We start from the raw sequence: 14,639 nt of genomic DNA, 5'->3' as shown, positions 1-14,639 counted from the left end.
TGTTGGTTCCCTATCTCAATATAATCTATTGTGGAACCACTGTCACCTGTTTCAGTGTGACCCAAAAGGATTGGGGACCCCACATACAGAGAACAAGAGCAGTTCCGTCCCACTTCCCTCAGACTCCCCCGACGGCACCCATGTCTGTGGTGAGCACTCACCTTCCAGAACAACACACTGGGTGAAGCTAGGGTAGATAGAAAAAAGGAAAACAGAATGGGCAAGTGCGAGAGGGACTCACGCACTAAGGGTTCTGTACAGACTCCCCATCCTGGGAATCGAGATTCCTAATGATTTTTACCGGTTATCGAAACTCTGTAACTTTACTGGCAAGATACTGCTCCCAGCAATACTAAGATCGGTCCAGAAATTCTACGTTATTTCCTCAGCCCAGCCCAAACAAACAAGAACAAGCAAGCAGAGGACTTTAGTTTATGTATGTAGGGAGAGAAGATTTAAAAACATATTTCTGTTTACGTACTAAATCATGAATACAACATACATTTTATGTTTGGATGCAGTAATGTTCGTATGTTATACTTTCAACAGGTGGTGAATACAATGTATGTCCAAATAGAAAACGACATTTTTATGTGATATAATTAAAAGTTAACAAGTTTCAGATTTTTGCTTTTCTTGTACCGGAAAACTTAGTTGTTGCCAAATCGCATGATTACAAGTCGATGAGTGAGTTTTCGATTATCAAAACACGAGACATAAACGGCCGTATCTGTTGACTGGAGTGAGTTATAAGCTTACAATTTTTACGCCGCCAAGGGTCCGTATACCTTTGTATGTGACATAATTTGAACATGATACCCAGAACGTATCCAGAGAAAAAGATTCTTAACAGATGGACAGACAAATAGATAGACTGATAAAAAATAATACGAAAAGTATTTTCTAGAGTTATATAGTTACCAATTATGGATTTTAAGATTTTTTTTCCTTTATTTGCACTCTGAAATCTGGCTTCTTCCTAAATGTCATGATTCTAAATCAACAGGGAGCACCTTATAGATTTTTGTGAGTGATTTTTCAAGTATGAAATTATGTAATTTAAATGGCCATATATTACAGTGACTTAGAAGCCTACAATTTGTACAACGTCAAAGGAGCATAGACCTTAATACGTGACACAAATGTGAACTTCGCACTCGAAAATGGTCCAGAAAAAATGATCTTAACACTCGGACAGTCAATACATTCCTTCAAATCTGCAATATTCGAGACGTGTTCAGATACAGACGACATTGTGTTAGATGACGAGCAACAAACGCAAATTTTCGGCAAAAGCGATCAGCCAGGCAACAGACAAACACTACAACATTTTGAGTCAAACTGACATTTCGTGTGTGCGCAATTAACTCAGATAATGTTTCAGATATGGAGCGGCTGATGTCTATCGTTGCGTTTGTAGAAGGTCATAACATGTGTTCAGGTTTCTCACAGCGTTGGTAACGAGTAGGATTTTGACGTATTTGTCAACAGTCTGGCCATTCTATTTTCGAAAATCGTTCAAAAGTTTGAATAGAATCTGCTCAGAGTTCCAGCCACGCCATGTGGCTTTACACATAGGAACTCGACGCTGCTGGCAGCTCCAGAACATTTCAGTTGGATACATCGTCACGGGAGTATACATTCATACATTCAGACGTCTGTAATGTCAACTACCAAGAAATATCTGCACCTCTCTAATCGGATGTCACAGTTTGAGAAATGTATTTATTTAATAAAACCCCACTAGGCATCTGCTGTGCATTAATGTTTTTATGCCTGTACAAAACTGAATGTACTTCACTCATGCGCTGGCAGTAATTTCAGTGTCATGTAATAGTGCTACATGTAACTGTATATTAAGACAGGCTGCTGCTTGTGGATGTTACGAAAGTAATTTGAACTATTTTCTGTGTGTCTCAGGGTAAGCACGCAAGTGATCAGCAACTCCACGGTTGGATTAAGGACATGGAACGTGTGAAAGACATGCTGCGCACGAAATCAACCGGATGGTTACAGGACTTGCAATTCGCCAACAAACAGGTGGAGCACTACGAGGTGGAAGAAGACAAGGACAGGCCAGGGCATGTGATAATCAGGTATGAACCAGTGTACACTCAAATGTCTGTCTTACTCACTATGGTTTATTGGAGTTTGTCTCATTTTTATCCATGGAAGTATTCATTAAAGTTATAGAAAACACAGGGGTCATTTAATTCAAAATGGAGTAAAGAACTAGCACTAATAGGCAGTAGTGAAGGATATGGTTAAAGAAACTCGTGATTTACAAAGGTTTTTGACTCCGTTTAGCCTTCGATTTTTTGATTCGTATTGTGTCTTAAAATGTGCCACGTATTACGTAACAGACCAGCGGAGAAAACTGACACAATAAACGACGTTACTGCATTTACTAGAGAAAGTATTGATCGTTACAGACACTTCCGAAGTTTTCATAATTTGCGGAAACAATGATGTGGAACCTGACACGAAAAGTGAGCGTGTCCTCGTGTTATGCGGGACAAAAAAAAAAAAAAAAAAAAACGCTTCGGGAGAAATTACGGTAATACCATGTAGTAGCGACTCTAGTCCAGATACTGGCATCCAGTCGGTGAGGAAAAGAGGATACAAGTCATGTTCATCTCAGTAGATGGAGGAAAAATCTAAGCAGCGATGAGGGAAGATGGGAAGACGTCAGCAGAGGGCAGGAAGCGGATAGCCATCGTTCTTATATTTCGTCCTGTGGTTGGTGTGTTTAAATCAGTCCGTAGCATAGAGCATAAATACTGGAGGTTGTGAGCGGGAGGAAAGCGGAATAGTCTCTCGAGTGGTTGACATATGGGGCGGTGGAATGGAGTAGTGTAGGAGATATGTTGGCACTATGGAGGGTGACCAGGTGGCTTCCTATGTGGGAATGGGCAAGCTCCCAGCAGGCGCCACAGGTCTTGTGGCGGTGTTGTTGGACTCTTTTAGGTGGCTTATTGTGGGGTAGCTGTGGAGGTGGAGAACATGGATTAGGATGTGATTACTATCAATAGGATGAAAGACTCCTGCAGTTATACCTGAAGAGGTCGGTAGGGGAGTCACTTTGGGATGAGTGTGTCTGGGAAATGGGCCAGGTGTTTTGAAATGAAGGTGATCAACCGACATCCACAGTTAAGTTCATCATGGGAACTGATGTGGATATAAAGCTGTGGTCAGTGTGTGGAACGAAATTATGTGCTATAGGATGGCTCGGACAGAGACACGCAGTAGCACAGATCACGGTCAGGGTGGTAAAATACACACTCAGGATAAAGTATTATGCAGGATGATTGAACATGATTTGTAGCCAACTGGAGCTGTTTTTGGGGAACGGTATTGTTACTCCACAATGTTTATTGTGTGGGGATTTTTGGTTTGCTACTCCACATCTGTCATCAGAACTGTGAGTGGGTTACTGGTTCACTGTGTATAGACACATGCAGATAGTGTGACGGGATAAAACTATCGATATTGTGTCAGGCAGTGGGAATGAAGGGAACAGTGATTTCAAGACAGGGGTGCGATACACAAAGGAAGCAGCTAATCGGATAGCAGAGTACTTGTGGAGAGTACATGGGGGGTTTCAGGGTAGCCAGTAGTTTGAGGTACTCTCATGAACACTCGCCAGTTGGTACACATTTAGGGAAATCAGATAGCTTTCAGAGTAAAGTCAGTTCGACTCTGAAACTTTCATCAGTCAACTGTGGAAGTATTTATAACATAGTTCCCAAATTTACTCTCCTCCATGAACGTTCTCAGCCTCAAATTATTCTTGAATTGAGAGCTGGGTAAGACCCAAAGTAAAAAAACTCTGAGATATTTAGCGAGTCTTGGAATGTTTATCGGAAAGACATATTCGATGCCGTAGGAGGCGAAGTGTTTATTGCAATTGACAAAAAATATTCTCATTACTGAGGTTGAATTTGAGTGCTATAGTGAAGTTACGTCGTCGCACATAACAGGACAAGGTGAAACCATATTAGTTGTTGGATGATTTTACCACCCACCCGACTCCGCTGGGACAGATGTGTAGCCATTCAAAGAAGGTAAATAGTCAGCATTGCATAAATATCCAGATCACGCGACACTAGCTGGCGGTGACCTTAACCTACCGAGTATAGACTGGGACGTCTATGGATTCACTGCAGCTCGTGCAGACAGACAGTCTTGTGAAGGACTTTTGAACACGTTTTCCGAAAACTGTGTTGAGCAGCTAGTTCGTCAGCCAGCACAAACAGGCTCGACCTTATCGATGGCGTCACCATAGAGATGGGGATTAGTGATCATGATGTTGTCATAGCGACTATGGTTACGAAAGTTAGTAAATCAGTCGAGAACGCTAGGAGAGTTGATATGCAGTTGTCAGCGTCTCAGACAATAAAATACAATCATTTAATTCCAAAATTATGGCCATAGAAAAATTATGGCTAAAGTTTAAAGAGACTGTAAATCGTGATCCGGAAAAGTATGCGCCTACTAAGTGGATAAAGGGCGGAAAAGACTCTTCGTGCTTTAATAACAAAATTCGGAAAATGCTGAGGAACGAAAGGCTGTTACATTCTCGGTTCAAAAGAGAACGCGCAAATGAGGACAGAAAGATTTGTAGAGATTCGTGCGTCTGTGAAAAGATCTGTGCGCGAAGCACACAACAGCTACCACCGGAGAAGCGGAAAAAGTTTCGGTCCTCTGCAAAATCGTTAAGCGGATCTACCGCTTCTATTCAGTCACACGTTGACCAGTCTGCTTTTGGCGGTAGAATATTCCAAAAGAAAGGCCGAAGTTAAAAAAAATTCCTCGTTTAAGAAATCGTTCACGCAGGAGAATGGTACAAACGTGCCGTCGTTTGACCATCGCACAGAGTCCCGTATGGAAATCATAGTAATGAGTACCGCTGGCGTAGAGAAACGGCTGAAACAGCTGAAAATAAATAAGTGGCAATGCCTAGGTGGAATGCCAGTTTGGTTTTACAAAGAGTAGTGTGCGGCACTGGCCCCTTACTTAGCTTGCATTTACCGCGAATCTTGCGATCAGCGCTAAGAACCAAGCGAGTGGAAAAAAGTGCAAGTGACTCTAGTGTATAAGAAAGGTAAAAGGACGGACCCACAAAATTACAGACCAATATCCCTAACAGCTGTTTCCTGCAGAATCCTTGAACATATTCTCAGTTCGAAACCACTTACCACTTACCGTGCTTACCACGGTCACTTCGTTTAAATATCTGGCCGTAATCTTGCGAAGCGAGATGAAATGGAATAAACATGTGAGGATTCTGGTAGGGAAGGCCAACGGTCGGCTTCGGTTTATTGGGAGAGTTTTGTGAAAGTGTGGTTCCTGTGTGAGGGAGACCCCGTTTAGGACACCAGAGCGACTTCTTGTACAGCATTGCTCGAGTGTTTGGGATCTGCGCCAGGTCGGATTGAAAGAAGGCATCGAAACAATTCAGGCGGAGCAGGTAGATTTCTTACCGGAGTTTCGATCAGCATGCAAGTGTTACGTATATGCTTCGGGGGCTCAGCAGGGAATTGTTGGAGGGAAGAAGACTCTTATTTCGAAGAAAACAACTGAGGAAGTGCAGAGAACCGGCACTTGAAGCTGGCTGCAGAACGATCCTAATGACGCCAGCATACATTTCTGGTAGGGGCCACGGAAGACAAGATACGAGGAATTACGGCTCCTAAGGAGGCATATAGACAGGCGTCTGTCCCTCGCTCTGTCAGCGAGCGGAACAGGAAAGGAAACGACTAGTTGTGGAACAGGGTACCCTCCGCCACGCACCGCACGGTGGCTTGCGGATTATGTATGTAGATGTAGATACAAGGACGATAGTTGAGAGGAATTATTGGTTTCATGTCCGTAAATTTAGTGAAATCATTTTTGGCTTGGTTTCATTTGGAATCGTGAGGTTTTATCTATTCTATTTCATTTGTTTGGTCTTATGACTGCATGCATGAGGGTTGTGGTGTAATAGGTGGCCCCAGTTGTGTGTAGATAAGGACATTGACAGGAGTTTATGACGGCGGTGACGAAGCTGCAGTGGTGGTGGATGTGGTTGGAACTTCCTGCACCGGCAGTGGTGGGGGCGATGGGGCGGGCCGCTGTTTGGGGCTGGCGACGGTGTTGGCGACAGAGGCAGCGACGCTGCTGGAGAGGGAGTCGACTGTGGCGCAGGTGGCGGCGACGGTGGTGGAGCATTTGACGGAGGCAGTGGCGAAGGAGCTGCCAGACTACGGCTCTCTGTGAGTGGTGAAGCAATGAAGACGACGACGAAGGGTGGGAGATGATCGGCGAAGAACCACTGGGAGAGTCCAGGTGAGAGCTGAGGTGCTGTCGAAGTATAGTGGGGCGTGTCAGTAAAACGGAGGATATACTTCGTTCTGGAAATTTTGGGAGGACATTTTGAGGTTAACATGAGTAAAACGAGTCAGAGAATATACTCCACCCGAGAACGTGCTCAACGTGAGTAAAAAGGTGAGGGATGTTGCTTAAGACAAAGAATGTTCTCCGATTACGTATGAATAAAACTAGAGGAGCTTCTCACAATCGGAAAACATTGAAACGAGCTCTTTAGCATTCTTTGAGCTGAGTAAGTTCTGTTCAGGTTAAGTTTTACATACTTTTTGACAGTAATGACAGAATTCATGCTGCTTCGAAGGCAATGAAAGATATATGTAGCCCAACAAAATGCTGAACAGAGATACTGTAGAAGTTTATATGGGTTTCACAACAAGAGCATTACTTGCCTGGTGAACTTCCCTCCAGAAAATCACCAAAGAAGAGGGGACGACCTTTCAAAAGAAGTTAAAATTAAAACATTCTTGCTGCTTTTTACTAGACCTAAGTTTTCAGACTAACGTACAAGAAAACTTCGGTATAGGCCTACACCAAACAACGGTGTCACTGACAATTCCCGATGTTCACCATGGTAACCAAAATTATCTCGTGTTAGAGAACTCTGACACAGTTCCGGCTTGGAGTAGATAAAAAGTCACGTAATTTTAAGATTTCGTTCGCATAACGTTCGCCTAACTTCTATAACTGAAACGTTTTCCGCATGTTGTAAATTCGGTAACATCTCAAGAAAATGCATTTTCGTAACCTGTATACGTAATTGTCTTAATAATTTGTTGGCGCACATAAAATAAACAAAATGAAACATAGTGCAACACACTGGTGCCGGTTCCAGACATGTCGCCCGTTTGAGCGAGCTGAATGACACGTGACACTGCACGTGCTTTGTGTGCCGGACATGGCAGACCACACACACCGAGAACTCAGCAGGGAGCAGAGGTAGTGAGAAAAAGGAACCCTCTCGTCACAGATTATGGCTTCGAATGTTTTGCTCCTAAGAGCTTTCTCAGAGCATGTCCTTTTGCTCCGAGAATCTTCTCCAGAGAACGTCGTCTTTTTTATTCATACGACCCAGCGTGTTTATCTTCTGTTGGATGTCAGTACAAAGTCGAAAACCGGAGATGTAAGAGGGGAGGGGGTCACAGAGCTCCAGCGGCAGTGGTGGAACTTCGGTACCGCCCTCGTAGTCCACGCAGCGCACCATTTCGTGTCTTTCTGTAGTTCACGTATCGCCCTTTACAGTCGGTCATTTCTAAATTCCGCCAATCCACTTCATTACTGGACTCGCATGATACCTTCAGTAATGGCTCCAGCACTACAGGCCAAAGCCGCCTATAGCACACTGACCCTGCCTCTGCACGCAGATTGTCGGCGATTGCCTTCCGTGGCACGCTACGGTCGCAGGTTCGAATCCTGCCTCGGGCATGGATGTTTGAGATGTCCTTAGGTTAGTTAGGTTTAACTAGTTCTAAGTTCTAGGGGACTAATGACCTCAGTAGTTGAGTCCCATAGTGCTCAGAGCCATTTGAACCTTCCGTGGCAGCGGCCTGCCCCGCTTGTCGACACTCCAGCTCCATGTGGCGAGTATTTATAGCGTCCTCTGTTTATTTGCCACTTTGTGTTGCAACGCACTTGCTCCTAAACTGAATATGGTATCATTATAGCTGTGTAGTACATTCCGAACTGTCCAGAAGTTTCGAGATTTTCTTTAGAGCTTGTTTCAGTGGATATTGTTTGTTCACTTCCTTGCTGCATTTAAATCCGTTCTTTCGTTGCCTTATGGAATGAACGGCTCTATTACGTTAAAAACAGCCCTTTCCCGAAATTCTTCTCCAACCAAATCTCCGTATAATGTTTATTCAGATCATTGTCAGTGTGCACGTACATCCTTCATCTGGGGCGTAGAGATGATGATTTTCATCACGGCACGGGTTCTGAGTCCCAGCTTGTCAGTGGAGTAGGTCTGGTACTGTACCTCCAAGCAGAACAGCGTGCTGGTGTACGTAGCGTGGAAATGATTTGCGAGCCTTAGCACCATGGCACCACATGTCTTATGGGAGGGACAGCTTTCCGGTCAAACTGGAGACCCAGACATCACACGCAACTCATTATGATGCAGCTTCATGCTTTAATTGACAACGTCGTTGTCAAGTAACAGTGATAACCAAGGACCATACTACAAGGAGTACAGGGAGTACTGATTGTTCTGCATTGTATCTGGCAGTATGGAAACTTTCCATCGTTGACGGGCTATAGGGAATGCGGTCGTAGATTAATCAGGAAAAAAATTGTCTCATACCCGATTCTGAGGGCTCTATTCTCATCACAACATGTACCTGACACAGATGCATCGAATCGATGTACGGAACACTGACCTTAGGACAAAGTTTTACAGCCAACAATTTCCGTATGATAATTTCCACTGCCAAACGAGAAACCCGCACCAACCACTCACGAAACGAGACCGAGCGAATGCTTCAGAGCTAATTAAACATTTGTATGCAATAGTGAAGCGTCATTTTGTCAAGTTTTTCGTCAGCAGACATGTACTTCTGGACGTCAAGCATACTAGTGTGAGATGGTGGGATGCACACTGCCGGATGTAAGCGGAAACATTATAAAAATGCCACAACTGATAAGGGTATAATGAGTAAAGTAAAACACGTATTGTGAAATAAAAACACATATTTGGTATTTGCAAAGACGGATTTCAAATAGCTTAAGTCATCGTATCGCGCTGTCAATAGCCGTCGGATTAGCTGAAAGGGACTGAATAAGTGGACCTGCCTGACGGTACATTCACGTTTCTCCATAGAGCTCTTCTTCCTGTGGGAGTTCTGCTTTCAGCTGTCATACAGTCTTTACGGAGAATTATCGCAGATGTCACATCACCTAAAGCAGACAGGAAACTCCCTGGCAGGTCAGAGCCGTGTGTCGGATCCCCGACGTTTCAAGTGGCTGCACTCTGCACTGCAGAGTGAGGATTCGCCCAGGAAGCAACTCCCGAGGCCTCTGGTCACTGCAGTGCCCATCCTTCCGGGAGCGCTGGTCCCGCCAGCCGTGCAGGGGAGCTTCTGTGACGGCTGGAAGGCAGCGGCTGAGCTACTGGCGGAAGTAAGGCTGCGACGGCGGCTCTCGGTTCCTGCCTGCCCAGCTCTATGTCTTTTTTTTAAGGACGTCATATTCGCCATTGATTATAAAAATTGTTTTACAATTGCAGTTTCGGCGTTTTGAGCCATTTTCAAGTGGTAATGTGGAAGATTTTGCTTCAGCTCATGATAGACATGTCTACATGTCAGCGTCTAAAATCATCTATAATTAATTTGAACAAGTCATTCATATCCTTAACATAAATATCACATGTTCACTCTCTTGCAATGCATACGAAATTCTTCTTTAAAGAAAAGAGGTATTCTGCGACAAGCGCTGCAGTTCTGCTGTTTGATGTGTCTGAAACCACTTAAAACGATATAGCAGCACAGAACGGAGTGGATGACCTGCAAGAAATAGTTATAATCGGTGTCTCACTCAAGTGCTCCGAAATCTAAAGATGAAATCTCGATGCGCTAAAATGCTAAAAAGACCAACGGATTTGCGATTGTTTGCTGTGTTACTATGCATCCTTTAAAGAATGAAAAAGTTCCAGGTTTGTGTCCCAGTCTGGCACACAGTACTCGTCTGCCAGGAAGTTTCTCATCCACTGCTGAGTGGAAATCCGCTCTGGATACTTTTAGCCGCGCGGGATTAGCCGAGCGGTCTCAGGCGCTGCAGTCATGGGGTGCGCGGATGGTCCCGGCGGAGGTTCGAGCCCTCCCTCGAGTATGGGTGTGTGTGTGTGTGTGTGTGTCCTTAGCATAATGTAGGTGAAGTAGTGTGTAAGCTTAGGGACTGATGACCTTAGCAGTTAAGTCCCGTAAGATTTCACACACATTTTTGGATACTTGTACACTCTTGCATAAACTATACATTATACGTTTTTAACTTTTAACCTGGCACCTTGTGTGCTACAGGCGGCCGCTGTTGAGTGTACGCCTGCTGAGCTATCATCCGTGGAGCCTCTCCTTTGACGACGACTTCAGTGCGCTGTGCAAGGAGCGGCAGCCAGAGGCGTCGCAGATGTTCAGCCTCGCTGACGACCTGTACGCTTTCCATCGTACCTACTGGTTCCGGGCAGCTGAGTACATCTTTTCATTCTACGATTTCGATTTCAAGATTGTAGGTAAGTTTAACACTGGGACCCGGCCACTTCACGGTTATGCGCTGACAACTGTTCAGCTGTTCGAGGAATGAGATTCAAATATGTTTCTGAATTTGTAGTTTTAGATCTTGCGTGATTTTGTACGCCACGCAAGATAATCTCTGGTGCTCTTTCCAAAGGCAGTTTTTAGATTCCTCGGCAACTCTCCGTCTGGATCTATGACAAGCTAACTACTTCATTTCGATGTATTATTGACTTCTTCATTATGCAGGGACTAAAAAAAAAGACTACGTACACAAAATTTTGGATTGTTTACAGAAGATTAAAAAGAACAAATTTTATGTGACACAAAGGTCAAAGGTGTACCCTCCACCTGCTCGTGGGCCATGAAGGTTTCGACGCCAGCGATGCACAGAGGCTGTGTGATGTTTTAGAGACGTTACTGAATTGCCAGCTGGGCGCTAACACACTCGAAACAAGTGGGTGTCTCACAAATAATGTTTGCAGCCTCAGCCTAACAGGCGACCACCTCACCTGGGGTGTCTGCCAGTGTCTGGTACACTGAACACCTCGTCTCCCTCCCGTAGGAGGCCCGCAACACCTCTAAAACAGTGCCCATCCCACAGCACTTTGAACAACGTCTCTGAACGCCAGTGCAGATAAGACCTTCATACGCGTGCGACACGTGCCTCATATAAAAAAGTGTTCCTTTTTATCTTCTATAAACACTCTAAAATTCTGCACATGTAGTTTTCTTTTCAGACCTAGTCTAAGACTTTTTAAAAATGGCGAATGGTCTCTGCAACATAGCGGCTACAGACAAGCTAATTTTCTGTCAATACTGTAACTCGTGTAGTGATCTAAATTTCTCATGTGTGATCCTAGCACGATACTGTTCGTATTTACTAATTTTCTTTGACGAACAATATTTCGACTTGCAACTGAACAGTTAATTGTATGAGGTACATTGTTAATATTATCCTTAGATGTGTTAATACTATGAACTGTAGTAGGACTGAGGAAACACAGCTATCGCACCTGTCTGCTAAACAACTCTATTTGTTCGAATCACTATATTTTTTAAATTTATTATTTTATTCTCGTTGCTGGACTTTATCTCTTACTCGATCATCTATCTATTGTGCACCAGACATGAAACGAGTTGTAATCGTTTAATTCTCTCTTTGTACCTGCCTCATAGCTTCTTGTTCGGCAGGGAGTAACTCCATTTAAATGAGAGGAAGGGGGGACAGTGGGCTTGTGCTCCCTCAGCGGAAAAATTATTTATGCCTGCCGTTGTCACTCTTCACCACTTCAGGCAATCGAACTTGCAGGGTTTTCATTGGTAGTAAGCCGACAAATTAAGAAACTAAGGTGGTCGAAAAGGGTTACAACAGATAAGGAAGTAAGTTATCATAAGAATATCCGTATATTAGAACCAGCAACTGTAATACTGAGAAAAACCTTTTACAAAATTTCGGCTGTCGCCGATAATTTACTGCAGATAACCATAAGAATAATACTGGTACATAAAAGGAAATACGCATTGTTAGCAAGTTACCAAACAAGCAGATTCTTACCCCGTCTGTTGACAGACTGAGCTGCACTCTGCAGCATGTCTATAATGATGACTGAAACTGTTATGGACACCGAGAACAAACGTGTGAGCTGTAGTTGATGTTTCAATTCCTCACGAGTGGCGACAAGATATTAAAGAATGAGCAGCGACAAGACCTTACAGAGTTGTGGACCACTAGCTGTTTGTCTGGAAGTTAACTTTAAGCCCGACATTGAAGATATCTTCAGGGGCCGGCCGGTGTGGCCGTACGGTTCTAGGCGCTTCAGTCTGGAACCGCGTGACCGCTACGGTCGCAGGTTCGAATCCTGCCTCGGGCATGGATGTGTGTAATGTCCTTAGGTTAGTTAGGTTTAAGTAGTTCTAACTTCTAGGGGACTGATGACCTCAGATGTTAAGCCCCATCGCGCTCAGAGCCATTTTATCTTCAGGGGAAAGTGGTCGTGATAATCCAGAGAGATCGGAGAGGTCGTGGCAGTTCGGTCGAGATAGGGGGGGGGAGGGGGAGGGAAAGAAGAAACTGGTGCGAATCTCTTCTGAGCACGTAGCGATGTTCGAAATGGTTTGCACCATCCAGCAGGCTGCTACAACGCCCCTGTCTGAAAGAGTTGCCCTCGCCACTATTAAATCCGTGGCGCTTCTCTGCCGGCTTCTTTACGCATCACTGTCCAGCAGAACTAGATGCTTGCCCACAGCAGACCAACGTATCAAGAGCTGAGCCCTGATCTGTTGTCGCTGCCATTGTGTAACATCACCTAAATCGCAAATCCAAGCCTACAGATGTCACAAATACTTCCTGTGTGACGACTACCTGACCCAGTATCGCAGAACCACCTGGCCTATCCCAGTTACAAACAAGACCACCCATCAGTAGGACGAAAAACCCGTCAAGTTGCAAATTTTTATTTTTTATTCGTTCGATGACTTGTTTCGGACCGAGACCCATTTTGAAATCACCATAACATAGCCGAAAATGGCATTTACGAAGATGTCAATAACGTGCAATGAATATTTACAGCGCATACAGATAACTCATCGAATGAACAAAAACTTGGAACGTTTTTTCGTTCACTGATTACCAGGAGTTGCTGACCCAAACTACTGCATCATACTCGGAGTTCGTAAAACCACCCATGTTAACTGTGCCCAAATGAGCAATCCTTACACAACTGCATCATCTACACAGCCTCAACTCGAATGATCTCATAAGTATAAAGTAAACGTATTATTCACGACACTAAACTTACATTCCGCATCCCAACAACTACATGCATTGCATCCTCGCCATCAAAGATATTGAGTTCAGATCCATAGTTTTCTACACCGTCAGTCGAGCTCACCGTCATCATCTCAACAGTTTCTTGTGTCGCATCCCTAACATGAAAGACATCCAGTTTAGAACCACTGTTTGCCATAACATTCACTCTCTTTCAACGTCCACATATCGTCCAACAGATGACGATAACAGCCACAGTCACCTTCCATTTTAACATCCAAGTCACTTATTCCAAAAAGCAATCCAACTTTATCTTCAGCCACACCAAAACATCAGCTTAAAACCTATACCTAACCTTATTTCGCCACATAAGACATCAAGACAAAGCAGCAGCATAGCATTCAATCCATATGTCTGTTCCATCAGCTCCAACGAGATCTTCATCACTGACATCTTATCTCAATGCTACAACTATATTTTAATGAAAATTGTTACAGTCACGTAACACAGTCCCAGTCATTCTACACTCTACAAAGCACAGATAATTGCTACAACATACAATCATATGGTACTGCCAATGGGTGCTTGTGAGACATCCTGATACCAGCACCTCATTCTGCAGATCAGAAACCCTGGGATTGGTGGTACACATTAACAAAAACACTGCCACATTTTCCATAAACTGAACAATCTATTGAAAAAGGATTCATTCTCCTCTCATCCATAACAACCACACGTTACCAACAAACCTCAACAAGCCAGACTCAGTGCTTCATATGTTAAAGATATACTCACTGTATCTAATGACTGCTCGACAATTCGGGACATACAATGTCACATAAATATGACCACCATATCTTTTGGTTTCAGTTTAAAATACCTTTCTATAACGCCACAAAACGAATTAAATATAGCATTTACAACACAAGACTATAAAGCCACACATTTTGTGAGCGTGTGGGTTGGTGCTATTCTGTCATTCTGCGAAACAGATTAATCTGAGATGTACCCTTCACCCCCTGCAAGATGCAATTTCCACCACCACACTACTACAGAAGTCAGACGGACACTCCTAACGTTCTAAAGAGAAATGCCTGAAAAACTTTCAGCAATAAATACCTTCTGGAGTCGTCCACTGTAAGGAAATGACACAAAAATTCACAAAATTTCATACGTAACTAGTGGGACACTTGGGTACTGGAGTAGTGCTAGTTAGTGTAAGATAAACATGAAAGTAACGAAAACTATTATTTATTTTGCAAAAATTCTGAGAAATCACAATA

The 14,639-nt window shown here is 43.8% G+C and overlaps 1 protein-coding gene across 1 annotated transcript in view; it reads left to right on the top strand.

Moving 5' to 3' along the window:
- The window catches only part of LOC126232146 (uncharacterized), a gene marked incomplete at both ends in the record, with an annotated part of 78,769 nt that extends 68,184 nt beyond the window's left edge, over positions 1-10,585 (top strand). The window contains 2 exons of the mRNA XM_049942451.1: positions 1,921-2,096; positions 10,377-10,585. Coding sequence (XP_049798408.1) covers positions 1,921-2,096; positions 10,377-10,585 — 385 coding nt within the window. The remainder of the gene's footprint in view (positions 1-1,920; positions 2,097-10,376) is intronic.
- Between the last annotated feature and the right edge of the window lie 4,054 nt (positions 10,586-14,639).

Source organism: Schistocerca nitens, unplaced genomic scaffold (assembly GCF_023898315.1).
Source record: "Schistocerca nitens isolate TAMUIC-IGC-003100 unplaced genomic scaffold, iqSchNite1.1 HiC_scaffold_454, whole genome shotgun sequence".
Taxonomy (NCBI): Eukaryota; Metazoa; Arthropoda; class Insecta; order Orthoptera; family Acrididae; genus Schistocerca; species Schistocerca nitens.
The sequence above is the reverse complement of the archived record's forward strand: the minus strand, read 5'-3'. Positions and strand labels throughout refer to the sequence as shown.